A 27,714-nucleotide genomic window follows, 5' to 3' on the forward strand; every position below is an offset into this window, starting at 1 on the left:
TTTGATATTTTTTACTCTCTCTTTACACGACTTTGTTAAAATCAACAAAACAGAAAATACAAAAAGAGTATTCGCAACTAAAAAGAATTATTGCCAATTCCGATTATGATGATTATTGTATTTTTTTTGTCTTATTATACATCCACCCTTCTTGCATATAAATCAGAATACAGTTTTTTTCAAATTTTTTTTTTTTTTTTGAAGGGGAATATATTTACACGAGCGATGAGCATGCAATTTATAAATAAGGTACGTATCGCAATAATTATAAATACCATTAAAACAATAACAATATCTACACTAGTTTCTTAATCGCATATATTATAGAAATTAGTCGAATAATAATAAATAAATAATTATACGATATTTTATTTTTTGTCGATTTTTTTTTTGTTATATACGCTAAAGATAGCGTATTTATCTCACTTATATATCTTACCGTAAATATTACATATCCGATAAATTTCTATTTTTTTAAAACACTCCGTTTTTTGGTAAATATGTCCGATTTTACTTTAAAAATGTAAAATACATTTACTCTAAACAACGATAATTTGATAAAATTTATATTTAATGAAATAATCACAACATGCGCAGTCAATCTGCGCAGTTGTCACAGCTGCGTAGTAGATCTGCGCAGTTGTTACATCTGTGCAGTAAATCTGTGCATTAAATAAAAATCATAGGAACAATGTACAAACTTAAAATTATTAACAACAAAAAAATCTTATTTCAAATCAGACATTCTTTACAAAAAACTTGATATTCTTTTAATTAATTAACTAACTTCGATCTTAAGATCAAAATGAAAAACTGCATTTTATTTTTTTTTTCAATGAAATTTGTAAAAATTTTTTTAAGTAAAAATTAAATTAAATATATATAAATATGATTCATATTGATCTTAAGTAATCGATTTTTATAATTATAATCTTCATATATATAGAATTTTTTTTTCTTAATCGTTATTCGGTTAATACCGAATTTTATTTTTTTTTTTTATGGAGATCTGAATAGGTAGGCCAGTCTGTGTAAGTGTATAAATCCAAACGACAAAACTTGTTGTTTTTTGTTTTGAATTATGTTTAATTTCTGACTCTGTCGGAAATCACTGGAATAAATATATATATATATTTAAATATATATGTATGTCACTTCAAAAGGGTTCTGTGATCGTGAAAATCGATCGTTAACAGTGTATTTCATTTTTTTTTTATAATATATAAGGGATGAGTGTTTTACAACGAAGACATTTGCAAAAAAAAGCATTGTTCTTTTGCGGTTTCAATTTTTTTTAGCATTTATGTTTCTGTGTGTGTGTGTGTTTGTGTGTATAGATTTTTTTTTATCTAAAAATTACCATAAAGAAAAGACGTTCAAATTTCAAGATGTCGGAAAACACATAGCGAATCGAAGATAAAATTTGAGCGTTTCAAGCTTGTGCGAGTAGGTGGAATAATCTTTTTTCCAAAAAAACTTTCTCCATTCAGCAAAATTATTTTTAGCAAAAAAAAAAAATAATAAATTCATGTTAATTATTGAAAAAAAAATAGTTGTAATTTGCAAGTGAAGTGGAAATTAATTAAAATTCTCGCTACTAGATGTCGCGAAGTGTGTTTTTACTAGTCGCACAAGCTCGTTTTTTTTTTTACTAGAATCACGAACTATATTAAACATCGAAAGATGATTGATATACAATGATTTCTAAGGTTGTTGTTTTTTTTTTTGTTGTGAGAATTTATAAAAAATTCGTTATTTTTCCGAGCTTTTAGCAATGATGATATTAAATGCACAAAAAAAGTGCAGGCGTCTTTTTTTTTTTCTTTTATTAGGGAACAAAGTGAAGTTGAACGACTTCGCGCAAAATTTCAATGCTTTTTGCGAGACCCTGTCTTCGAAGCGGTCGCAACGGCTTTTTCATTATTTTTTTTCAAGTATAGCCCCTTTTTTTGAAATCATTCAACAATTATTCTACAGAGAAAAGTATAGTAGATATTAGTATATGTATATACAAGACACTACACTCCATAAGAACATTATTTTTTTTAACACTAGATCTTTTCGGTGGTAGTTATTGTTGTTTTTTTTTTCATTAATCATAGATCGTTTAATATCTACTGTATATCTTGTTTTTTTTGTTTGTCTTTCTTTCCAGTGAATTTTTTTTCATTTGTGACCTGTACCTGAAAAATAATTTTATGTTTTTAAAATAATTTTTCAATTTGGAATAATTGATATTTATTAATTTTAATTTTAATGACTACATTTAGAGAAAAGAATTCTTGATTTAAATATAGAGAATGATTTTGTTTAATTTAACACACAATTTGTATGCTTTATTTTAATATATGGAAAATATCTGTAACACATTCATTCAAAAATATTATTTCTTTAAATCAAAATTATGTTTGATTTAAACTTAAGGGTTAGTTTAGAATGGGTGCATCCACTTGAAATCGGGTAGAACGTTTGAAATATGACATAATTTTATATTTTTGACACTTGCTGCACCCTGCTTTTCTCTTATTATAGTTCCCTGCCATGTAACGAAAAAAGCTACCTCTCTTTGCAAAGTGTCACAATTTGGATGTTCCACTGATCATTTTTTTTGACAATAAAATTTTAACACGAAACGTAACCTAAAAAATTATTCGCTTATCGTTAAAAGATGATTTTAAATTAAAATTTATTCTGTGTATATTAAATTTACTGTATTTTTATCCGAAGTCCGTAATATAATACAAATAAAATAAATATTCAATGAGAAAAGCTAAATGATAATCATATTTATGAATTTGAAAAACTACACAGGCACACAAAAAATAAAAAGTTGTTTGGCCGAGACACTACACTAGTCTATTTTCATGTATTTTTTCACGCTGAATCCGAATCCGAAGTCAGAATTATCAGATTGGCTCTTATTTTTGAGATAAACTCAAAAAACTGCTCAGAAAGAAAAATAAAATCAAAAAGTTAAAAAATTTTTGAATGTCACTGCGATAGTGTAATTCCATGTATGTTTTGTCGCTGAATCCGAATCCAAAGTCAGAATTGTTAGATTCGCTCAAATTTTTGAGATAATTGAAAAAAAACACAAGTAACAAAAAACTCAAAATACTCAAAATCAGTTTTTTGGAATTATCTTCCAAATTTGAGCCAATCTGTCAATTCTGACTTCGAATTCGGATTCAGCGTGAAAAACTACATGAAAATGCACTATCGTAGTGTTTCGGCAAAAAAAATTATCTGTGCCCCTAATTCAGAATTTTTATCAGTTTTTGGCGATTTTAGCTCAAAGAAATTTTCTTTGCCGAAACACTACGATAGTGCATTTTCATGTAGTTTTTCACGCTGAATCCGAATTCGAAGTCAGAATTGACAGATTGGCTCAAATTTGGAAGATAATTCCAAAAAACTGATTTTGAGTATTTTGAGGTTTTTGTTACTTGTGTTTTTTTTCAATTATCTCAAAAATTTGAGCGAATCTAACAATTCTGACTTTGGATTCGGATTCAGCGACAAAAAATACATGGAATTACACTATCGCAGTGACATTCAAAAATTTTTTAACTTTTTGATTTTATTTTTCTTTCTGAGCAGTTTTTTGAGTTTATCTCAAAAATAAGAGCCAATCTGATAATTCTGACTTCGGATTCGGATTCAGCGTGAAAAAATACATGAAAATAGACTAGTGTAGTGTCTCGGCCAAACAACTTTTTATTTTTTGTGTGCCTGTGCTATTGGAGAATCAAATTTTGTTTTTAGCACGAAAAACGACGAAAAGTATAAACAAAGCGATCTTTCTAAATAAATACCGACGAAGTTCAAAAAGTAAAGGTATAAGTGAGATTAAAATCAAAAAGTAACAAAATTGATAATAATCGTCGATAAGTAGTAATTTTATAATTCGAAATTTTTTGTAAATTCATGCGCATATCTTAATGCATTTTTTTAGAAAATTTTGTAGGTTAGAAAATATGTTTTCTTTTATTTCTTTTTAATTTAATAAATGTAATTTAATTTTGTTGTCAAAATATTACGTTAATAAATTTCAAAAATATATTCGCAAATAAATATTAAGGAGAAAATAAGAATTAAAGTAAAATAGATTTTTTTATCATTGAATAGATAATAAATTCATTTTTCAGTAATTTTTTCTTTACACTAGAAACAATTTTGAGAATGGTAAAATTAATTTTACGAAGTGAAAAATTAAATTTCCAAAGTGCATATAAAGAAAGTTACGATTTGTCAGCAATTTTTTTGAACAAAATTTTAATTTTCGAAATCGTACATATCTGTATAATTATCAGTAGTCTCGTGGATCGATTTTCATTTAATTTGGATAATAAAGAAAATTATTTTTATAATTTTTTTATAAATTTTTCTCTTTGTGCTAACGTTAAATCGTTGGTAATTTTTGATCCTTGCTTATTTAAAATGTTATTGATTTTATTTTGTTTTATTAATTTCGATTAATTTGGTAAACATTAATTATTATAGTCTCGTTAATTTATTAAATTTAAATTTTTTGCTACCTTAGAACGTAATAGAGTCTCTTTAGTCCTTCTTATCGCCATCTTCAGGATCTTTAAGCGTATGCCATTGAGCGATAGGACGTCGCGGAGACGCTAACATATCTGACCAATGTCTAAGTTCCGTTCCGCTCGCATTATAACCAAGAACAACTTTTCCAATAGGTTCTGATGTACCAATACGATCGTAATCCACTACCGTTACCATTAATTGCACTTTCTGTAAATTAAATTCCCAAAAAAAAATTAGAATTCAAAACCAAATAATAAATAGCTTGAAGATTTTTTATTCATTTCTCCCCTCACCTGAATCTGTTCAAAGGGAACCTCGAAGGAAAAGGATTCGTTGTAATATGGATTGAGTGTGCATTTCTTTATAGATGTCTTCTTTTTCTTTAGCCTCTTTCCATTTTGCATCAATGCAATTTTCACATATGGATCAGAAAGACCACCAACGTCCATTTTCTTCAGATTTTTTGCTTCCAAAATAACCACTGTCAATTTACCAGCTGTTGGCACATAACGTAGCGAGAAACAAATGTCACCAAGTTTATTGTCCTGGAAAAATTTCAATTGTTCGTTTAAAGAATTGAAAAAATGAAATTTTTAAGTAACTAAATTACCTGTCCTCCTTCTCCTTCAACGCTCTGTAATTCCCGCCATTCTTCAATAGTTTGCGCAAGATCAATTTGACAAAGTGGAACTTTAACTTCTCCAATTTGGTCATGTTTTGAGAACCTATCGAAATCAAATATGGCAAAAACAAGCGTTTTGTTCATTGCATCAGCGTATGGCACACCCTATGAAAAAATGCCAAATTAGAAACAATTTTAATTGTTATTTTAAATAGATTATATTACCTTAAATGTAAATGTTTCATTAAACACTGGATTTAATGTTTTTCTATGGACTTTAGTCTCGAATTTCTTTTTCTTATCAGGCAGAAGATAAACTTTCACATAAGGATCAGAAGTACCTCCCATATCTAAAGCTGGTAATTCTTCAGCTTGTATTACAGTCACTGACAAACTATTCGAATTAAAATCGTATTCGAGCTGTAAAAATATTAAAATAGAAATTAAAATTGAACTGAATTAAAAAAGTAATAATGCATTTCCTAAAAATCTTACTTTGTACTGTAGTTTTCCGAGTTTCACTTCGCTTTGCTTACTTTCCGCCTCATCTGGTTCCTCTGCATTGTCCGTCAATTCTTCCATATCCGGCTGAACCTATTCATATCCGAGAGAATTCCACGAATGTAAAAAAAGAAGCGTCTAATGACTAATTTGCAAGCTTGGAATAGCGAATACATACCTTGTCTTTATAAGTGCCACCTAATAGTTGTACTGATTTTAAATCTACAGCTCCTTTAAGACCCTTTTTTCCATCCTTCGATCTTCTTTTACGACAACATCGTCGTATACAGCAAAAGCAAATTCCTATGATTATGGCTCCAACGGCTAAATAATGAAAATTAGTTTTTTAATTATTTCTAAATTATCCCAAATTGCAGACTTTCGGAAAATTAACTGTTTGCAAAAAAGTGCAGTGGTTCAACAGATATTTTTCTAATTCCTTATTTGGAATCGTTTTCAAAAACTACTATTTCATCTTTATATCCAAAGATACAAAATTTGGAAAATACTTACCGATAATTATTGCAACTAATCCCCATGTTGGAATACCCATTTCTTCAGCTATTTCTTTGGTGACATCGCTTACTTTCTCCACTGCAGTCTCAGTCGCTTTTGTTGTCGTTGGAACACTGGTACTACTTGGAGTACTGGTTATTATATCCACCACCGGATTCGGAGCTAAAACAAATTAATAATTAGAAATTTCTGTTGAAAATAAATTTAGTCTTTAATATTCGATAGCAAACTTTTGTATTGATCAAAAGTATCGGTGACAAAATATCGAATGAACAAAAGTTTTTATAATCTTCAGCAGAAATATTATTTATCAGAAATCTTATCTGACCGAATTCAGAATTAACAGAAAGTGAGTGTTGTGGGAGTTCCAATGGTCAGAATTTTCGCCTGTCCTTCTTTTTCTGCTAACGAATACATTTGTTGAGCTTTAGGGAATTATCCTGCTCCTCATGAGAGGAACTAACTTTTTTTTCACTAAATTTATATTCAGAGCTAGGAGAAATCAATCGTTAAACTACGTTTTTGTTCCTAACTAATCTCTTCCTCTCTGTAAACAATCTGCTCTTTTACTACAAAGTTACCTCTACGATTTGCTCATAATTTTCGTATATTAGTTAATCTGATCTGAAAGATAATTATAATTATCATTATAATAATCTATTAAATAGTGTTTACGCATTAAGATCATCGAGATTTTTTGTTCTACAATTTAAATGCAAAATTCTTCTTTAGTAATTCCTTCTGTTCCAAAATGACTTATTGCAAAGAACTTCCCATCACTCGATCAGTAGATAATAGAGGGTCTTTTTTCTCTTATCAAGATGACATAATTCATCATTTATCATATGATCAGTAAATTCTACGGAGAAACTGAGAAATTTTTCAAGGTATTAGAATATCTCACAGTTTTCCATTCGGACGATTTAAAACGCTGCAATTTATTAAAGGATCTATCCAAATCATCGGTTTTTGTTGTAAGTAACCTATTTTTTTTTCGCCAATGTCATACATTCACAATAGTAGATCCAATATGGCGGATGCAAAAATAAAAAATTGTTCGAATTAACATGAAACTTATGTTACTTAGGAGTTTTTGGGGCCGTTGATTATGAATTTGAAGTCAGATTTAAAAAATCCAAAATGTCGGCTGAAATATAAAGAACGGAAAATCGAAAATCGTTCTGATTTTCGCGAAACTTGTTACTCTGGGTCGCTGATTACGGATTAGAAGTCATATTTCATAAATACAAAATGGCGGATCTAAAATGGCGTTTACTCTGGGGTTTTTGTAGTCGCTGATTACGAATTTGAAATCAGAATTCAAAAATCAAAAAAGGCGGCTTCAATATGCCGAAAGAAGAATTGAAAATCGTCCGGATTTACGCAGAACTTGTTATTCGAGGGTTTTTGTGGTCGCTGATTACGAAATTAAAGTCAGATTTCAAAAATCCAAAATGTCGGCTCCAATATGGCGGACGCAATATTAAAAAAACTTTTGGATTGACATGAATTTTGTCACTCGGGGATTCTCGGGGTTGCTGATTACGAATACGAAGTCAGATTTCAAAAACCCAAAATGGCGGATCGAATATGGCAGACACAAAATCGAAAATCGTTCGTTTTGACGTGAAACTTATTAATCGGGGGTTTTCGGGGGCGCTGATTACGAATTTGAAGTCAGATTTCGAAAACAAAAAATGGCGGATTCAATATGGCGATTAAAAAACTGAAAATCGTTCAGATTGACGCGAAACTTGTTACTCTGGGTGGCTGATTACGAATTGGAAGTCATATTTCATAAATACAAAATGGCGGATCCAAAATGGCGTTTACTCTGGGGTTTTTGTAGTCGCTGATTACGAATTTGAAATCAGATTTCAAAAATCAAAAAAGGCGGCTTCAATATGCCGAACGAAGAATTTAAAATCGTCTGGATTTACGCAGAACTTGTTATTCGAGGGTTTTTGTGGTCGCTGATTACGAAATTAAAGTCAGATTTCAAAAATCCAAAATGGCGGATCCAATATGGCGGACACAAAATCGAAAATCGTTCGGTTTGACGTGAAACATGTTAATCGGGGGTTTTCGGGGGCGCTGATAACGAATTTGAAGTCAGATTTTGAAAATAAAAAATGGCGAATTCAATATGGCGGTTAAAAAAACTGAAAATCGTTCAGATTTACGCGAAACTTGTTATTTTGTTGTTTTTGTGGTCGCTGATTACGAATTAAATGTCAGATTTCAAAAATAAAAATGTCCGATCCAATATTGCAGTTAAAGTTCTTTTATATAATTTTTGTACTTTCTCACTACGTTACCTTGAACATCTTTAGTCTGAATTATCTGGTTTTTTTTTGTATTTTGTCTTTGTCCATGACAGAGAGAAATTTCTATCCATTTCAGGTAAAACTTTTTAATACTTTGTGACATTAAAATCATTTTACCAAAGACATATATACATGACTTTAGTAATTTGATAAATGTCGTCTGAATAATGGTCTGCTAAGGAATTATTGACAGTAGTATATATATATATATGAACAGATGTATAATGGTAAAAGAAAGCAAATTATATATTTATTTTTTGAATAAAACCAATTTCTTCTATAGTCACAATCTTTTTCTATAATCAATAGACTACTCTAATCAATTAAAAAAAAAAAAAAAAAAAAAAAATTAGACAATTGAGAATTTTTTTTATATCACTTCTCTTTTGGAAATAAAAGTACTTTTATAGTTTGACAATTTTAATGGCTATTAATTTATTTTATAGGTTTTGTTTTTTGTTGCAGTTATTCTTTTGGTTTCTCGCGGTAAATTTAAATATAAATTCGAAAAATATTTTAATCCACGTACAGTTTAGAATTTTTTGTTTTTTATTATGATCTTATTTTCAATTTTATAGAAAATGGTTGTATTTAGATTTTAAGTGACGAATTGAATAAAAAAAATATATTGTAAATTTTTAATATTACCTGGTAACGGTCCTTCCATTGTTCCATTAGTATTCGCTCGAAAAGAGACAGGTTTTGGTATTTCTGCAAGTGGTATTTCTGTGGCTGGAACCTCACCAGCTCTTTTTAACCTTATTACAGGCATTTTCTGAAAAAAGAAAAAAAAATCTATTAATTATTAATTATACTAACGTTTTAATGAAATCACATAGAGTCTCTGATCACGAATCAATGTCAGTTTTTAAAAATTCAAAATGGCGGATCCAATATGGACAATTTTTTTTTTTTTAATTGATCAAATTCGCTAAATACTTGTTACTTGGGACTTAAAGTCATTATTTACTAATTAAAAATTATTATTAGTATTTTTATGCAACTAAAAATAAATATATATAATATACAAATGAAAATTCAGAAAATTGATAATTTTTAATTTTAATTTATAATTTAGATAGGAAACGTGATACATAATGCAACATTTTGCCTTGATATGTAATTGTCAGCAAGCATTATTGTCTTCATCGTGTAAACTCTGTGGTCAAGTTCATGTTACGATGACCGGTTTGGAGTTAATTGACTGACCACAAAATTCGATGAGACCTAGTGACGCACTTATCACTCTGGCAATATTATTCTATTTTTATAGAATCACCATTGTCTCTTTATTAATTCACAACAATTTTTTTATATTCAATAAATAATAAAAACAATAATAATCCGTAATAATAATAACAACAAATAATAATACTAATAATAATAATAATATTTTACGTTAATTTATTTAAATTTTAGGTTATGTATCAAAAATTTTTTCGACGTTTATGCCATCAGCGCTTGTGGTAATCATAACCTAAAAACAAATTTGGCGCGAAAATTTAAAATATCTTTCTCTTACAAAGTATTTACAATTCATTTTTTTTTTAATTCTAAAGTGAAAACCCTATTTTAAAGATCATTATATACTAGTAAAAAAAATTTCTTTATCTTGCCATTTTCTGTAATTTTATAGTATTTTTTGAAATTCAAATTAAAAAAAAAAAAAAACGTAAGAGATTAAAAAAAAGGAAAAACTATAGAAACGAAGAGAATTTTCCACTTTTCCATTGTGTCCCCCTTAAAGTCTCTGACATTGACTGCAAGGTCGTATAGCGAGAGTAACCCTCGGCTGCCTGGGTTTCGATAACTTTTCCCACCTTCTAATATATCTTGATACATTCCTCTCTCCTTCCCCTCTTTCTCCTCTCTCAACCCTCCCATCAACCATCACACACACACATACAAAGCATGTTTCTTTCCTTTTTTTTGAGCTATCCACCAACTTCAACTATACACACCCTTCACCCCGCTCTTAAATCCCTCATTCTCTTACCGCCCTCACCCTTTTTGATTGTTCAAGCTGACACTCTCTCTCTCTCTCTATATATATACATTTCCTTTCCTTCCTTTTTTTCCCCTATCTCTTCGTGCAATGGTTATGAGCTATACACTCTCTTATCTTCTTACGTCACTTTTACTCCCCATATTTAATATTGGATTTTAACACACCAAATATATATATATGTATTAGACCGCATATTATAGGCAAAATGATTTCAATAATAATCTACTCATAATATTCAATATTTCATAAAATATATTTTTTATTGAATCTCATTTTTTTTCCTCCTTTTGTCGCAAAAAGAAAGCTTATTGAAAATTTTTTATAAATTTTGCTCTTATTTTATTTTATTTTTTTTTGCTTCAAATGTCAAATGTTCCTTTGGAATATAATAGTTTATAACAAAGCTTAGGAAAAAGTATTTTTGTACCTAAAAACCAATTATTCTTTTAATAATATCTTAATAACATCCCCTCATAACAAAAGGATATCCCTAGGATATCCATATATCCCTAGGATATCCATATCAATGGTCGATATCCTACCATGGTCCCCAGGATATCTTGGGATATCCCTAGGATATCCAAACCGCCGGTCTGTGGGACATCAACAGGACATCCATAGGATATCCACAGGATATCCCTAAGACATCCACAAAATATCTATTGGATATTATATCGCAGGATATCCATGGGATATCCTCAGGATGTCCGTGGGATATTCTTAGGATATTCACGGGATATTTAATATCTCAACATATATTTTTAAAGGTTAAAATTGTTAAGCTAATATAATGAATATAATAATATAATAAAAACAAAAATCTTATGAGCTTCTAATTTATTTTAAATGAAGATTTGAAACGCATTTTTCAAAGTTTTTAAATAAACTCATGCACTTAATGTATAATATTAATATTAATAGTTATTCGTTATTTGCGGGGAAGAATTTATATTTGTTTAAAGCCAATTTATTTTCTTACAATATTAAGCATATGAATAAAGGAATGAATCACGAATGAGAAAAAAATTAGTTAATAATTTTTCAAATTAAACAACTTTCTCGAAAAAACAAGTTGCATTTTATTTTATTTATATAAAATTTAATTCACAGAATATTCTCACTCGTAGCCTCATAATGACTTTAAAAACAGTATCCTGAGAATATCTTCTTGACATCCAGAAGATATACTGAGAATATCCTGAAAATATCTGTGGGATATCCTGACGATATCTATGGGATATCCTGACGATATCTATGGGATATCCTGATGATATCTGTGGGATATCTGGAGGACATTTATGAAAGTCTATAGAGATATCCAGAAGATATCTAGTGGATATCCTCAGGTATCCATGGGATATCCATGGGATATCTAATGAATATCCTCATATATCCAAGGGATATCCAATGTATATCCTCATATATCCATGGGATATCCAAAGGATATCCAAACCGCCGGTTTTTTGGATATCCTTAAGAGATCCTTTTGATATCCATAGGACATCCCTAGGATATCTGCGGGATATTATCAATATATCCCAAGATATCTTGTGTTATTAGGGGATCTTAATAATATAAAATAATAAAGATTTTTATATAATAAAATATGCAAAGATAAAATGTGTGCCAAATTTATGCTCTGCAGGTCAAAAAGTTCAAAATATAATAATAATAATAATAATAATAATAATAATAAATTTAAGGATAATTATTATATAATTATACAATATTGTGGGCAAAAATAAAATATGTTACAAATTTCTGCTCTGTAGGTCAAAAAGTTCAAAATATAATAATAATAATATTTTTTTTTACATTATTGGATAAACTTCGTTATTTTTTTCTGTTCTCAACATAAAAATTAAATTTGCTATAGACAAGAATTGAAAATTTTTTGTGAAATTATGCTTGATCAAGTGGTCAATGATCACGAATTGCAATATATCTAATGTTCGATTCTTTGTGGAGCTGAGATTTTTTTCAAAGATAAAAATATATTGTACAAATGTTAAATTAATAAATAATTTTAAAAAATGAAAATAAAAAAATTTATATATTTATTTATTTATACAAAACTTTAATCATTTGCATAAAAATTTATTTTTAGAAAAATTTATTTATATAAAAATTCGTTAGGAATAAAATATTTATTTAAAAAAAAAGAATGTCTTTTGTTTCTAATTAAAATTTCTGTAATTCAAATAAAAGAAAAATATAATTAAGCTATAACTATATAAAGGTTTAAAATTTAAAAAAAAATATAATATTTCAAAGGATTCATTATATAAAAACGAGAATTATTTTCCAATTTAAATTAAAAAAATATTTGAATTCAATTTTCTTCTTCGAGTCACATTAAATTTATTTTCTCCTATATATTACGTAATAGTGTTAAAAGAACATTTTCAATAATAATTTAAACAAGACTGATATTTTTACTCCACTTTATATATCAGAGCAACTACATTTTCACATTGTTACTAATAAAATATTGATTCAAAATTATTGGAAACAGCCCAAAGGCAAATCGAAATGAATTTACAAATCGAATCCATCGATTGAAACAATTATTATTTAATACAGTGAATAAGGCATTTTTATTAACGCGCATCGTTTCACAGCAACTATAATAAAAATTATTATTATAATTTTTTCTGAAAAAAAAAAATTTTTTTATTTTTAACGATAAAAAAATTTCTGAATAAATATAAATTAAGACAAAGTGACTATAAACTGAACTTATTGCAAACATTGTTTTTGAATGCCATTAATACTCTCCCTCCTCTTTAGAATTGAATCATTTTGACCTAGAGAGCAGAAATTTGGCACATATTTTATTTTTGCAAATCATATTATATTATATTATATTATATTATATTATATTATATTATATTATATTATATTATATTATATTATATTATATTATATTATATTATATTATATTATATTATATTATATTATATTATATTATATTATATTATATTATATTATATTATATTATATTATATTATATTATATTATATTATATTATATTATATTATATTATATTATATTATATTATATTATATTATATTATATTATATTATATTATATTATATTATATTATATTATATTATATTATATTATATTATATTATATTAATGTCCATATAAGGACACGAAATCAATAACATGTGAAGTGCGTGTTTTGTATATGTGATATTCAAAAAGGTTGTAGAGAAAAAAAAGCGATGATGGAAGAGAACGGAAAATATGAGAAAAATTTTTCCATAAAGATCGACAGCCAATTTAAATGGCTGATGACGAGAGAGGACGACGGAAGAAGAGATGGGGCTTGAAATGCTTTCAATTGCATTTTCATTGAATTAGCGCTTTTCATGGCAGATCATTCATAAACGAAATTATACTTGTTATTGCGACCTACTCAATTTCATATTGACGATTAAAATTATTATCCATTAATTTTTTTTATTATATTATTAAAATTCTGATGTCAATTATATACAACAATTAATTTCCATCTTATTTTAATATTTATTTTTTTTTATTAATATTTACTTTTTATTTAAAATTACTTTTTTTATAATTTTATAATAAATAAATAAATAATAATAATAATAAATAAATATAATAAAATTTAAAAAAAAACTATTATAACTAATAATAATAATAATATTAATAACTAAAAAGTAAATAAAAAAAACACTGTATTGACCTTTTTATTATAAAATTATTTATTATTAATGTTATTATGATTTTTAGAAATCCACTGGAAAATAAGTTTGTCTTATTATTAATATTCGGTTATTATTATTATTAATATAATTATTATATTTTTAACTTTTTGACCTAGTGAGCAGAAATTTGGCACATATTTTTAATTTTTGCATATTATATTATATAAAAATAATCGTTATTATTATTATTATTTAATTTTTTAAATTATTTTCTGTTAAAAGATTAATTATCAAGAAATAATTATTTATTAATAAAATAATTATAAAAAAAACATTTTTTATTAAATGAAAAAAAAATTGTTGGGATTTTTTTAGCATCAGTCAGAATGTGTCTCACCATAAATGGTTATATCTACTTGGGAGGTTTAAAATCGATAATTACGGCCTTGTGTGCTCAGATTGTTCAGACACTTATTTTCCAGTGGATTTCTAAAATCAGTAGAACAACTACAGTCCGGTCAGACGGGAACATTATACGTACTTTTGTTCGAAAAAAGCATACTTACGTTTGACAATGTTTTTATTTTTATTTATAATTAAAATTTTTCATTTTTTTAAATTTTAAAAAAAAATTTTAGTTTTAATTTTTTTTTTAATTTAATTTAATTATTTTTATAAATTAGAATAATTTTAATTTCAATTGGAATTTTGTTTTTAAAAGCCATAGAATAATTAAATTTTTTTTCACAGTCCTCAAAGGTAAATTTAAAAATTATATTTCCGCAAAAATGCTTGTTTCAAGTATATATAATCTATTCTCTCGTGTAAAAAAAAAAATAAACAGACGTTTTTTTTTTGAAAAGTCTTTTCATCCCTTGAAACTGAAAGATTTCCCCAGAGCGGTTACAAAACCGAGTATCAAATGAAAGATCGTATATAAGAGATAATTTCAAGCGTTATCTACTGAGAGAGACGCGCGTTTCTGGAGGGGATGAAAAGTTATTCTCGAAAATGGGGTCATTATATAAAATATTTTTAAAAATGGATTTACTTTAGATCAATTTCTTTTTTTAAACTTATTATACTTGTAATATTTATTTATTGAATAAAAGAAATTTAATAAAAAAACAAAAAATATTTTAGAAAATAATTCCAACAAAAACTAAATTACAACGGAAACTAAAAACTAATTTTAAAAACTAATCAAAAAAATTACAAAAAAAAGGACTTTGGAAAAACATAATTTTTTCAAACATCCGAAAATTGAATTAATAACTAAAAAATGATTTTTAATTAATTAAATTTCCATCAAAAAAAATTGTTTAATTATATAAAAACAAGTTATAATAATTGTAATAAAATTATCAAAATTTTTTAAATGTGAAAAAAATTATTTCAAAAAAAAAAAAATTTAATTCTTTTTTGTGAAAAAGGTAAAATTAATTTTTTTTCTAAATTGATTAATTTTTTAAAACTGGTTCACTTTTACTCCCAAGTGAATAAATCAATGATCCCCTTTATAGTAGTTCATTCATAAACGTAGGGTTTCTAAAGATAGTTATAGTCGAATGACTGAGTTTATAAGAAAGAAGAAAGGGGTGTTCGAGAAAAAAAAAAAAAAGTGTATCGAGTTTCTGAGCCCAAGGGAAAAAGTCAAAGTCCAATTTTCTCAGAAAAAGTTTTTATATACCTTTTTAGAAAAGACTATTTTTAGAAAAAAAAAAAAAAGAATATTATAAAAGTGAAAAATATAAATTAAATCTAAAATTAAATAAAAAAAATATTAAATAAATGTAAATAAATTTAATATCGGTTAAATATGTATTTGTTTTTTATTAATATTTATTTTTTCATTTATTTTTACAAATTTATATATTTTTAATAAAAATTAATATTATATTAATTATTAATTATTTTAGTACATTGATTTATTTTTATTCTTAATTAATTAATTCTTAATTCATTTTTTTTAAAACTAAAATGTAATTTTTTAGTAAATTAATTAATGAAATGAAAATATTAATTTTATAATCTCGTTTTTTCTTTTTGCCATATGAATTTCCATTTTTCGTTGCCTCAGTTTTCTCTGAATGCACGTGCGATTCTTTCATTGAAGGTCACGGCAACTTGTATGACATTGAAAAATATTATAAGAACACTGAAATTCGAATCCTCATATAATATACTCTAATATATGTTCTTTCATTTATAATTAATTTAATAAGTTCATTAGTGCGTTATTGCAATTTGAAAATACGCTCCACTTTTTCTTATATCGCAAATTTTAAATTTAAATTTATTGTAAATCTTATTTGAAGTTTGAAATTGGAAAATTAAATTTTTTTCTTAAATTTATACAGTGAAAATGAAAATTTACCTTTTTGTGCTAGCATATGGTAAACATATAATCTACAATGTAAATTATTATTTCATTTTATTATAATTTCAATAAAAAAAAAAATTACACATGAAAATTTAGTAAATAGAATTATTATCAAAGCTTGATTTTTCCCAAAAATATTAAAAAGGTCGAAAATTTAATTGATCGAATTACTTTAAGTCAAAATTTTATTTGGTCGAAATTCTAAATAATCGACATTTTATTTGTTCGATATTCTAAATGATAGAAATTTAGAAGCATCGAATTGTATATAACTTTGAAAGAACCCCGCACCATTTACATGGGAATTTGGGGTCCGGTGAAATTTTCTGCAACTTTATAATTTTGTAGTTTTTGACCTCCTGAACAAAAAATGTAAATGGCAAAATTCAAAAAAATGGACAGATTTTTTTAAAAATTGAGGTTTAAGTTTAAAAAATAGTGTTACAAGCGAAAAAAATTCAAAAATGAGTAAAACCAAAAGAAGTAAACAAACGGTCTTAAAACTCGCTACTCGAGGGTTTTCGGGGTCGCTCATTACGAATTCGATGTCAATTTTTGAAAATCCAAAATGGCGGATCCAAAATGGCCGACGATTTTTTTAAATACATTGAATTCCCTTAAATCTTGTTACTCAGGGGTTTTCGGGGTCGCTAATTACAAATTCGATGTTAGTTTTTCAAAATTCAAAATACCGGATGCCAAAAAAGTTTTAAAAATTATTTTTTTAACGAGTTTTAAGAAAGTTTGTTTAGTTGTTTTGGTTTTACTCATTTTTGAATTTTTTTTCGCTTTTAACATAATTTTTTAAACTTAAACCTCAATTTTTAAAAAAATCTGTCCATTTTTTGGAATTTTGGCATTTACATTTATTGTTCAGGAGGTCAAAAACTACAAAAGTTCAAAGTTGCAGAAAATTTCACCGGACCCCAAATTCTCATGTAAATGGTGCGGGGTTCTTTAATTTGGTCAATATTTTAGAAGCTCAACACTTTTTTTAGCCATACGAGTTTCCTCTCTTTATGTTGTTATTATTATTTACATCAATAATTTGAAATAAATTCCTCAAACGGTTTTTTGAAAGCGATTGTTGTAACAAGAATAAAAGTATACTTTCTTTCTCTTATTCAACGTGAAATGCAGCGTTCGAACGCGGTTTTGTAAACACAGCCTAAGTCATTTTCTACCAGGGTTGGGAACGTACAAAATGGTCGCTTTATGACTCCAGCAGTACTTGACAACATCGGGACATTTTGTCTGACACGAGTATTTTTATGACGAAAAGTAAACAAAGCGATCTTTCTAAATAAATACCGACGAAGTTAAAAAAAAATAAAGGTATAAGTGAGATTAAAATCAAAAAGTGACAAAATTGATAATAATCGTCGATAAGTAGCAATTTTAAAATTCGAAAATTTTTCTATGCATCTTAATACCGAATTAGAAAATTTTGTAGGTTAGAAAATAATTTTTCTTTTATTTCTTTTTAATTTAATGAATGTAATTTAATTTCGCTGTCAAAATATTATGTAAATAAATTTCAAAAATATATTCGCAAATAAATATTAAGGAAAATATAAGAATCAAAGTAAAATAGATTTTTTATCATTGAATATAATGTCTAAGGTGTTGTGTTTTAGCTTTTTTTTGTGGTATTTTGGCGAATGGAAATTTAATTCGATGCTTATTTGTAGCTATTATTTGTAAGTAATATAATGACATTTATATTATAAATAAATAATTTTTATTTATAATTTTTAATAAAAATAGATAATGAAATATTAAATTAGGATAGAGATAATAAATTCACTTTTCAGTAATTTTTTTCTTTTATTATTCTAATTCTAAAATAATTATTAAATATTAAAAATTAATAATGTTAATTATAGTGCTCTGCATTTATTTTAACATTGCGTTTTATCCCCATGAAAATAATTGTCAATTTTTTTTTTAATATACCTCCAACACCTTTAAATTATTTCACCGTCCGACAAAATTCAACTTTTTTTTTTCACACATGAAAAAATCAATGATTTTCAGAAACTAGGACCAAAAAAAAGATACCCGTGTCTGGCCGTTTTGCTAGGGGTGTTTTCGACGTTGACACTCTGAGCGCTCTAAGAGCTCGAAAAGGTTCTCAACCACATTTTATTATTTTAGTGTATTTAACCTAATTTAACCTAACCTAATCCAATGCAATCTTCTCATTACGCTTTCAAGACCGGTGAAGACCACGCTGTTGCATCATGGAGGAAAGAATAATTTTAAATGATTTAGTTTTAAAGAACAATAAAACATTATTCAAGAATAATGGTCGCATTTCATGCGACGTAACGAACGTTGATACGAGTAAGTATTAATTTTAATGTAATATTTATATTTTTTATTTTATTTATCTTATTTATTTTATTTATTTTTTATTTATTTTATTTATATTTTAACAAGATTTTGTACAATTCCTATAGCGTTAATGTAATTGACTTCAGGGTTTAAATTTGCCATTTTTGAAAATTTTCCGTTATTTACTTTCGCACTCAGAAAACACGCTCGGTTTATTAAACAAGATTGAGAAACCAGAGCACGAGCACAGCCCGAACGCATCCAATTTCAAATAAAGCATGCAAATAACACACCCTTTTTTGTGCACATCACCTAAAACTGCAGCCCGTATCACAAACATGTCACTTTTAGCATGCTTTAGCCAATCATAATAAGTTATGGCTAATCATAATTTTTAATATTGGTTGAGAACCACTTAACACTTTCAGAACACTCAGAGCGTCGACGTCGAAAACACCCTAGATCAGGTCATTTTTTGCTTTTAGGGGTAAAAACAACCCATAAATGAAAGGTGATAGGAAATCTTGTAGAAATTAATAATTTTTTATGAAACCTGGTATCTCGGGGTTTTCCGGGTCGCTGATTACGAATCTGATGTCAGATTTTCAAAATTCAAAATGGCGGATCCAATTTGGCGGTCGAAATTTATAAAAATTCACCAATTCATTTGAAAGTTGTTACTTAGGGATTTTTGGGGTCGCTGATTACGAATATGATGTCAGATTTTTAAAATTCAAAATGGCGGATTCTATATGGCGGTCGAAATTTATAAAAGTTCATCGAATTTACTTGAAACTTGTTACTTTAAAGTTTTTGGGGTCGCTGATAACGAATATGATGTCAGATTTCGAAAATTCAAAATGGCGGATCCAATATGGCGGTCGAAATTTATAAATATTAATTATTTTTTATAATTAATTATTATATTCGTAATCAGCGACCCCAAAAACCCCTAAGTAACAACTTTCAAATGAAGTAGTGAATTTTTATAAATTTCGACCGCCATATTGGATTCGCCATTTTGAATTTTGAAAATCTGACATCAGATTCGTAATCAGCGACCCGGAAAACCCCGAGATACCAGGTTTCATAAAAAATTATTAATTTGTACAAGATTTCCTATCACCTTTCATTTAATGGTTGTTTTTACCCCTAAAAGCAAAAAATGACCTGATCTAGCAAAACGGCCAGACACGGGTATCTTTTCTATGGTCCTAAGTTTCTGAAAATCATTGATTTTTTCGTGTGTGAAAAATCGTGTCGGACGGTGTTTTAAATAAATTTTTGATTTTGTAATTTTTAATATAAAATTTGTTTAAACTTATTAAATAAAATTTTAAATATAAAATGCTCTAGAATTCTCCAATGACTACTTTTAGATATCTTTAAACTTATGAAAATCTCGTCTTTTCCAAAGGTCAAGCATTGTCAGTGAAAAAAAAAAAAAAAAACATTTTTAAGTTTTCATCTGGACGACCTGATTTCTTTCCCTCGCCAATGTATAAGTAATCCCCCAAGAATATTAACCCATAGTCACGCAATATGACTGTGGTAGAAATATATATTTATATATTTGTATATATATAATGTCAACTTTCAAAAAGTTCAGTAAGAAGTTTAAAATCATTCCTTAATATTTCTCCAATTCAGATCTTATTCTTAAAGTTCAAATTGAATCCGCGCTTTTTATTCATAATTTTGTACTTTATAAAAGTTTAAATTATAATCAGTATTCAAGAATAAAATGAATATTTGATATATTATCTTCTTATAAAATTTTTCGAAAATTAATTTTTAAAAATTTTATTTCTTTTGCTATAATTAAATTGGATTTTAATGTATATACATAAGATTGAATCAGATTTTCGTGATAAAATCTAAAAGTTACAATAATATATGATTTTCTGATATTTTTTTTAAATAAAAAAATTTTTTTTTTTTGATTCAAATAAAAAATTTCGTAAAATATCAAAGAAATATTTCAAAACAAAAGTAAAGAAATATTTTTTTTTCGTGTAAAATTAAGAATATATATCAGTGTGAAAAATTAGTTGCTCATTGAAGAAAATGATAAGAAACATAAAAGAAAATAGTTATACTTAGTTTCGTGAATTGAAAATCAATTTCAAGAAGGGTGTATATTTAGGTCATAAAAAATATTTGTTAGGGGAATGCCCCTTGTAAATTTCTGTACAGACGCCCTTCTGGTTTTGTCAATGGCTTCAAACTTTTTATATATATGTTTATCCCATATACTCGCATATACATCGAATGACCTACATATATCATAAACATCGATATATATATATATATATATATATATATATATTTAGTTATTGCATATCAAACTTTTTAACAATACAGGCCATAAAATTTTTTTAAAATCATAAAGTTTTCTTTGTTTGTTGGACAAAAAAAAACGTCCAGTTTTGTTAATTTTTTATTATATTTTTATTCGACGACGAAGGTTGTAAACTTTTTTTTTATTTACCATATGAGGATGCTATTCACAAAGTACATTCATAGGAAATGTATATAATAAACAAATTTTTTTTAATGGAAACATTAAAAATAGCCAACGTTTAATTTCTTTGTCCCTTTTTTTTATTTGGCAAATAGTGAAAAAAGAAGGAAAAATATTTATTCCATACAAATATGGAAAAATTTATATACTTAAATAAAATTTAAATAAAATATAAAAAAATAATTACCTATCAATTTATATTAAAGTTATTTATATAATTAAATTCTTATATCACTTGCATTCAATATATATCAATATTTATCTTTATATTTTATTATTTATTTATTTTCACACTTAATTTATTTTTAAAATGTTTATAATTTTTCTAAGGTGTTTAGGAGTTAAAAAAATTTCCTTGTTTATCATTGTCTATTGAGAAAAAAATTAATTTATTACGAATCCAATGTTAGTTTTTTATTATTCAAAATGGCTGATCCAATATGGCGGAAATTTTTTTTTTTTTTAATTGATATCGCAGACTTTGAATCATATTATAGAAAAAAAAAAATAAAATAGTTTTAATTTATAAATTTATTTATGAAATTAAATTATTAATAATTCTTTAAAAAAATGTTATCAAATTTTTTACACAAAAATTTTCCTAAAATAAATTAAAAAAGAAAAAAAAATTTCCAATTTTAATAAAGCGGGGAAATATAAAAAATTTTCATTCTAATTGACAAATGAAAGAAAATCAAAAAGTAAGTAAATATAAGATTTAAGATAATTTTGTTAATGGAATGGAATTTTTTTTCTTTTTTTTTTGAAGATGAAAGGGAAATTTATAAGTGTTTTTCTCAAAGAGAGAAGATAATTGCATTGCTGAGGGAAACGGACAAGTTGAGAAGAAGAAAATAGCGGGTATTATATATATATATATATATATATATATATATATATATATATATATATATATATATATATATGCGGGAATGATAGGTCGTATTATTTTCCTTCGTCGGTGTGAAAAGCCTCGCACGTCTCGTTTAATCCAGATTAGAGGGAAAAAAGATCCAAAATAAGTGCTCAGCAATTCTACTTTAAATATATAAGAAGCTTTATTTTTTTTTCTCAATATAATTAACAACTAACGATTATAGAATAAAGATTGGAAAAAAGAAACTTTCAAACAAACTCTAAATTGATTAAAATGATTCTATTATCATTTTGAATTTGTTTATATAGGGAAAAAAAAACATTTATTTTGTAGGTTATGTTACAATTAGTAATATTTGTTTATTTAACTAATTAAATGCGTCATTGGACAAATTTACCAAAATTTCATTTATCGTGGTTTAGTAATTTATGTAATTTTATTTTTTGGGGAATTTTTAAAGTTACCAATATAAAGAAAGTATTGTAGAATAGCCTTAAGAAATTTTATCTGAGAGTGGGGAATTTTTCCTGTGGATTATTTGTCCCCACTTTTTATTGTCCCCATTCGCCATTTGTGATAATTCTCATCAACTACCGCACCCTGCTCTAGTGAAAATGTAGTGACTTTATTGTTAATTAAAAGTTACTATAATGTCACTAAATTTTCACTAGAGCAGGGTGCGGTAGTAGAATTATGACAAATGACGAGTGGGGACAATGGAAACCCACCAACAAGGGTGAAAATATATATCTTTCGTTCTAAAATTTTAAATTTTAGCGCCATTATCTATTTAGTTTTGATTGACAAGATTGATAATTCTACTTGTCAATTTACAAGAATTCTAACTTAAAAATTCTGCTGTTTAATTTTATCAATTATCGTCAATTTATTTCAACAATTTTTAAATTTAGCGCCATTATCTATATAGTTTTGATTTACAAGGTTGGTAACTCTATCAATTCGCAAGAATCCTAACCTAAAAATACTGCTATCATGCTATTTAATTTTTGTCAATTATCGCGTAAATCAGCTTTGTAAAGTAAAGTTTTTTTGGTCAGTAATAGTAAAAATTATTATATTGTTATTAATCATTTAAAAAAACTATTTTATTGTTCATTTCATTGTAAATTTCTATTTATATATTTATCTAAAGATTAATTAATTAAAAAAAAAAATATTGTAGCTCTGTCATGCTAGAAGGAAAAAAAATATTAAATAATTAAATTTGAGTTGAAAAATAAAAACAAAAAAACCGTTGTAAATTAATACATATAAAATTTATTTATAAAGAAAATTGATCGAAAAAGAAAACGAAAATTAATTATAGAAAATGGAAAAAAAAATTTTTTTAAATAAAAAATAAATATTCTTAAAAAGCAAAACAAATAGAAATGGTAGAGATATGACTATACAAAAAAACAGGAAAATAATATAATTATCGATTATATGACAGAAACAGTAAATGAAAACAAGTAGGTTTTTGAAAAGCGTGTATAATTATTATATTTTTAATTCGTAATTATAGAAAGAGAGAAGAATAAAAATAATTCATGTGAAAGTAAAATAAATTGAAAAAGCTCGAAAGGCGCAATGAAAATATATTAGATATTTAAAAAAAAGAGAAGCAAAAAATTATGTGTAAATAAAAAAAATTTTTAATATTAAAAATATTAACAATTAACAATAATAATAATAATAAAAGTAATAATAATAATAATGAATAAAAAATAATATTTAAAAAAACATTAATAATAAAAAAATAATAATAAATAGATATTTAGTATAGAAATAAAAACAATGAAAATGTTTTTATTTTTTAAAAATATTGTACTAAAAACTAAAAAAAATAGTTATAAAATAGTTTTTAAAAATATAGAGCAAGTGTATATATAAAACTCGTTAAAATTCTTTGCAGGATATATAAGGAAAGATGTAGGAGAAGTTAATAAAGACAAAGAAGTTAGTTGAGGTGTCTTTAAAAGTTACTGAAAGACCAATAAAGTTCGAAAGAATATAAAAAAAAGAGTCACTTTATAATATTGATGACAAAAGTAAGATTCGAAAATTCCCGCAAATTATATTTAAAGGTGAATACACATGGAGGCCATAAAGTATCAAATTTTGTAACTAGATATCATGAGAGTATGAAAGAGATAATGATATACGTTTGTCCTTCTCTCGCACTCACAGTCTACTTACAAAATTTAACGCTTTACGGTTTCATGTGATTACACTCTAAATATTAAATAAAAAAAATACATTTTTATAACTTTCTGAATATTTATTATTTTTTATTAATCTAAAAAAGTTTGTCTATCACAAGAAAAATTTTTTTTTAATTTTTTTGTTTCTGAAATATATAGACATAATAAAACATAACCTCTAAATACAACCGAAACTGATATTTTGCTATTTCATATTAAATAAAATTTATTAAATTAAAAAGTAAAATACTTATATTTTGCTATTTTATTCTAAATTAATTAAAATTAATTTAATTAAAAAATAAAAACTTATATTTTGCTATTTTATATTAAATTAAAAAAAAATTAAATAAAAGTTTAGTTTCTTTATGAAATGATAATTTCGCAAGCATTTACTTTTATGCTATTAACCTAATGTTTATTTACATTGACAAAACTTTTTTTTTCATAGAATGTGTATAAAAAGTTAAGAGCTGACTTTTTTTCATACATTAAATTTTAAAGGTAAATGTAATTTTTTAATAAGTTTTTTTTTGGCGCCTCTATGTATAAGTATAGAGAAAAAATGTTACATAGCGCATGGCGCTAAACTGACCCACCCTTTTTTCTCTTATTTATACATGCGACCGATCGACCGAGTTAGTAAAAATAAATAACTTTTAATGTATACTGTATAATTGTTGTTAAGTTTTTGTAAAGTACACACAAAATAAGATAACTTTAAAAAAAGTTTTATTTTGTGATAATTAAGAACGTGATTTCAGCATATGTAAATTATATTCTCCATAGGTTATTTTTTTATAAAAAATATATCAAAAAAAAATGATTTCTTTAAAACAAAAAAATCGTTTCTTTAAAATCACTTTTTTGAATCAAACATGAAATTTGTTTGAATTAAAGAAAGTTATCTTTGCTTTTACAAAAAGAAGTTTTTAGAAGTGTTTTTAAATTAAAAAAATATTTTCTTTAAGTGTTTTTAACCTAAAATAAAATTTCTTTGAATCAAAGAAATATTTCTTTGAGTCAATAAAAAAAAGTAAAGAAATAATTTTTTTTAAATCAAAGAAATTTTTCCATTGAACCCTCATAACATATAAGTAAAAAATAAATAGGAACGCTTTTTGACAATTTTTATTTATTATTATATTATCACCAACTTCAGTGACTATAAAATTATTTTTCACTTGTCAGGATGTATAATAAAATAAAATAAAAAATATTTTATAACAAAAATTTTTACTGTGTACTTTTCACCATGTTTTTAATTAATTCAGCATCGCGTCAGAGTGGGCTATAATAAAAAAAGTTTGAGTTTCCACTCTTTCTAATTATTCTCTCTATGACACAATATTTTTAAAACGTTTTTAAATTTGGTATCAATCGATTCTATTTTAAATTTTATGTCGATATATTATACACAATGTACTGTGAAAAGAAAATAATTTTGAATTAGTTAAAAATAACTCATTGTTAATAAAATTTGAAATTACTTTTTTGTTTTATGATTAGTAAAAAAAAATAACGAATTATTATTAACAAAAATATAATTATTAGTTTATAATATATTTATTAATGAAAAAATGACGGAAAAATAAGTCAAATGACTAAAACATTTAATTATATATAGAAATGCAGAGAAAACTAAAAATTTCCATCATAACCTAAAAATGAAGTTAACTTCTAACCTTGTTATTTTTAACTAATTCAAATTTAGGGAGTATAAAAGAATAATAGTAATAATAATAAATAATAATAATAATTATAATAAACATTAATAATTAATAAAAAAAATAATAAATTAATGAATAGTAAATGAATAGTAAATAAATAGTAAATAAATAATAATAATAAATTATTATTGTATCATTACTAATTAAACATGCGCATAAATTATTTTGAGGTTAGGGGTCAGATAACAAATGTCTTGTATGGTCTCACTGGCTCCTCTGGTGATTTTTTAAAGAAACTACATCTTTTAAAGATCACAATTCTTGTATATATGTGTGTAGCGTGGGCAGCGAGTCAATTTATATTTATATTTCTTACACCATCAAATAAATAGTATCGATTTATAAAGGTGCTTCTACAATAGATTTTATAAAAAAAAAATTAACCATATTTTTTTCAACATATAAATAATTATAAAAGGTATTCATAATAAACAAATTTCGGTTACTTTCTAGTTATATATACTTCTAAATATTCCCATATATATATATGCTTTTCCCCCAAAAGAAAAAAAAAAGTTGATTCTCCCCCTCCACCTTTTTTTTCATTCCACCATTAGCACAAATTATAAATTATTCCTTATAGGATTCTAGATACATCAAAATGAAGAAAAAAGATTTTTAGAAATTTCACAAAAGTTCGTAACATAATTTTTTTTTGACACAGAATATTGGAAAAGAGGTTATGTCAAATTAAAATAGTAATTTTATGAAAAATTTATTTATGTTTTAATTTTCACAGGAAAAAAAATAGTTTATTTTATCATTGTAGAATTGGCCTAATTAATAGTTTTTTTTTTGCGATATTAATATCGAATATGAGAAAATGGTGTGCGTGAATACTGGATTGGTTGATTCTAATGGAAAATTTAAATTGTCCATTAGAATCAACTAATGAAATTTCGATATTTATCGCAAAATCGCCAGCTATATGTATTAATTATGTCTTAAAAGACAAGAAAAAAAAGAAAAAGAAGATGAAAAATTAATGAGATAAATTATGTATAATTCTTTTTTAGAAAGGAAAAAAAAATAATAATAATATTAAATAAAGAAAAATAATAATTTTTTGTAATTTACAATAGTTATAAATTCTTTTTTTTCTTCGAATTATTTATAATATTTTATTTTATCTGTAGTTACAATTTTGTAAAAAAGAAAACAATCATAATATTTTCTTTGCTTTATTTAAATAAAAAAAAATTTTTTTTTAAACTTTAATTTTACATATTTCTCAATAAAAAAAAAAAATTTTATGATTATTTATTTATTTACAAGATTGTCGCGACAAGCCCTTTCTTACAATTTATTCTATAATATAATATATATTATTATTTCTATATTTTGACCGTTTTGACCTAGAGGGCAGAAATTTGGCACATTTTTATTTTTGCATATTATATTACATAATAATAATCCTTATTATTATTATTTTTTTTTTGCGCAAAGAGTAAAGTGGATTTA

General features: G+C 25.3%; 1 protein-coding gene across 3 annotated transcripts in view; it reads right to left on the bottom strand.

Moving 5' to 3' along the window:
• Positions 1 to 112: 112 nt before the first annotated feature.
• Positions 113 to 27,714, bottom strand: part of LOC127288918 (synaptotagmin 1-like) — a 28,544-nt gene continuing 942 nt past the window's right edge. Inside the window, exons 2-10 of one of the 3 annotated variants that reach the window (XM_051316627.1) lie at positions 9,163 to 9,289; positions 6,185 to 6,349; positions 5,850 to 5,995; positions 5,666 to 5,758; positions 5,396 to 5,590; positions 5,159 to 5,335; positions 4,842 to 5,093; positions 4,539 to 4,755; positions 113 to 2,183 (exon numbers count right to left, since the gene is read on the bottom strand). In XM_051316627.1, the coding sequence (XP_051172584.1) occupies positions 4,561 to 4,755; positions 4,842 to 5,093; positions 5,159 to 5,335; positions 5,396 to 5,590; positions 5,666 to 5,758; positions 5,850 to 5,995; positions 6,185 to 6,349; positions 9,163 to 9,286 (1,347 nt within the window). In that variant the 5' untranslated portion in view covers positions 9,287 to 9,289 and the 3' untranslated portion in view covers positions 113 to 2,183; positions 4,539 to 4,560. Of the gene's footprint in view, positions 2,184 to 2,552; positions 2,640 to 4,538; positions 4,756 to 4,841; positions 5,094 to 5,158; positions 5,336 to 5,395; positions 5,591 to 5,665; positions 5,765 to 5,849; positions 5,996 to 6,184; positions 6,350 to 9,162; positions 9,290 to 27,714 lie in introns of those variants that run through there. The other 2 variants (XM_051316625.1, XM_051316626.1) reach the window with 2 other exon arrangements.

This window comes from Leptopilina boulardi, unplaced genomic scaffold (genome assembly GCF_019393585.1).
Source record: "Leptopilina boulardi isolate dan_hultmark-lab unplaced genomic scaffold, ZJU_Lbou_2.1 LbouV2_399, whole genome shotgun sequence".
NCBI classification, from domain to species: domain Eukaryota; kingdom Metazoa; phylum Arthropoda; class Insecta; order Hymenoptera; family Figitidae; genus Leptopilina; species Leptopilina boulardi.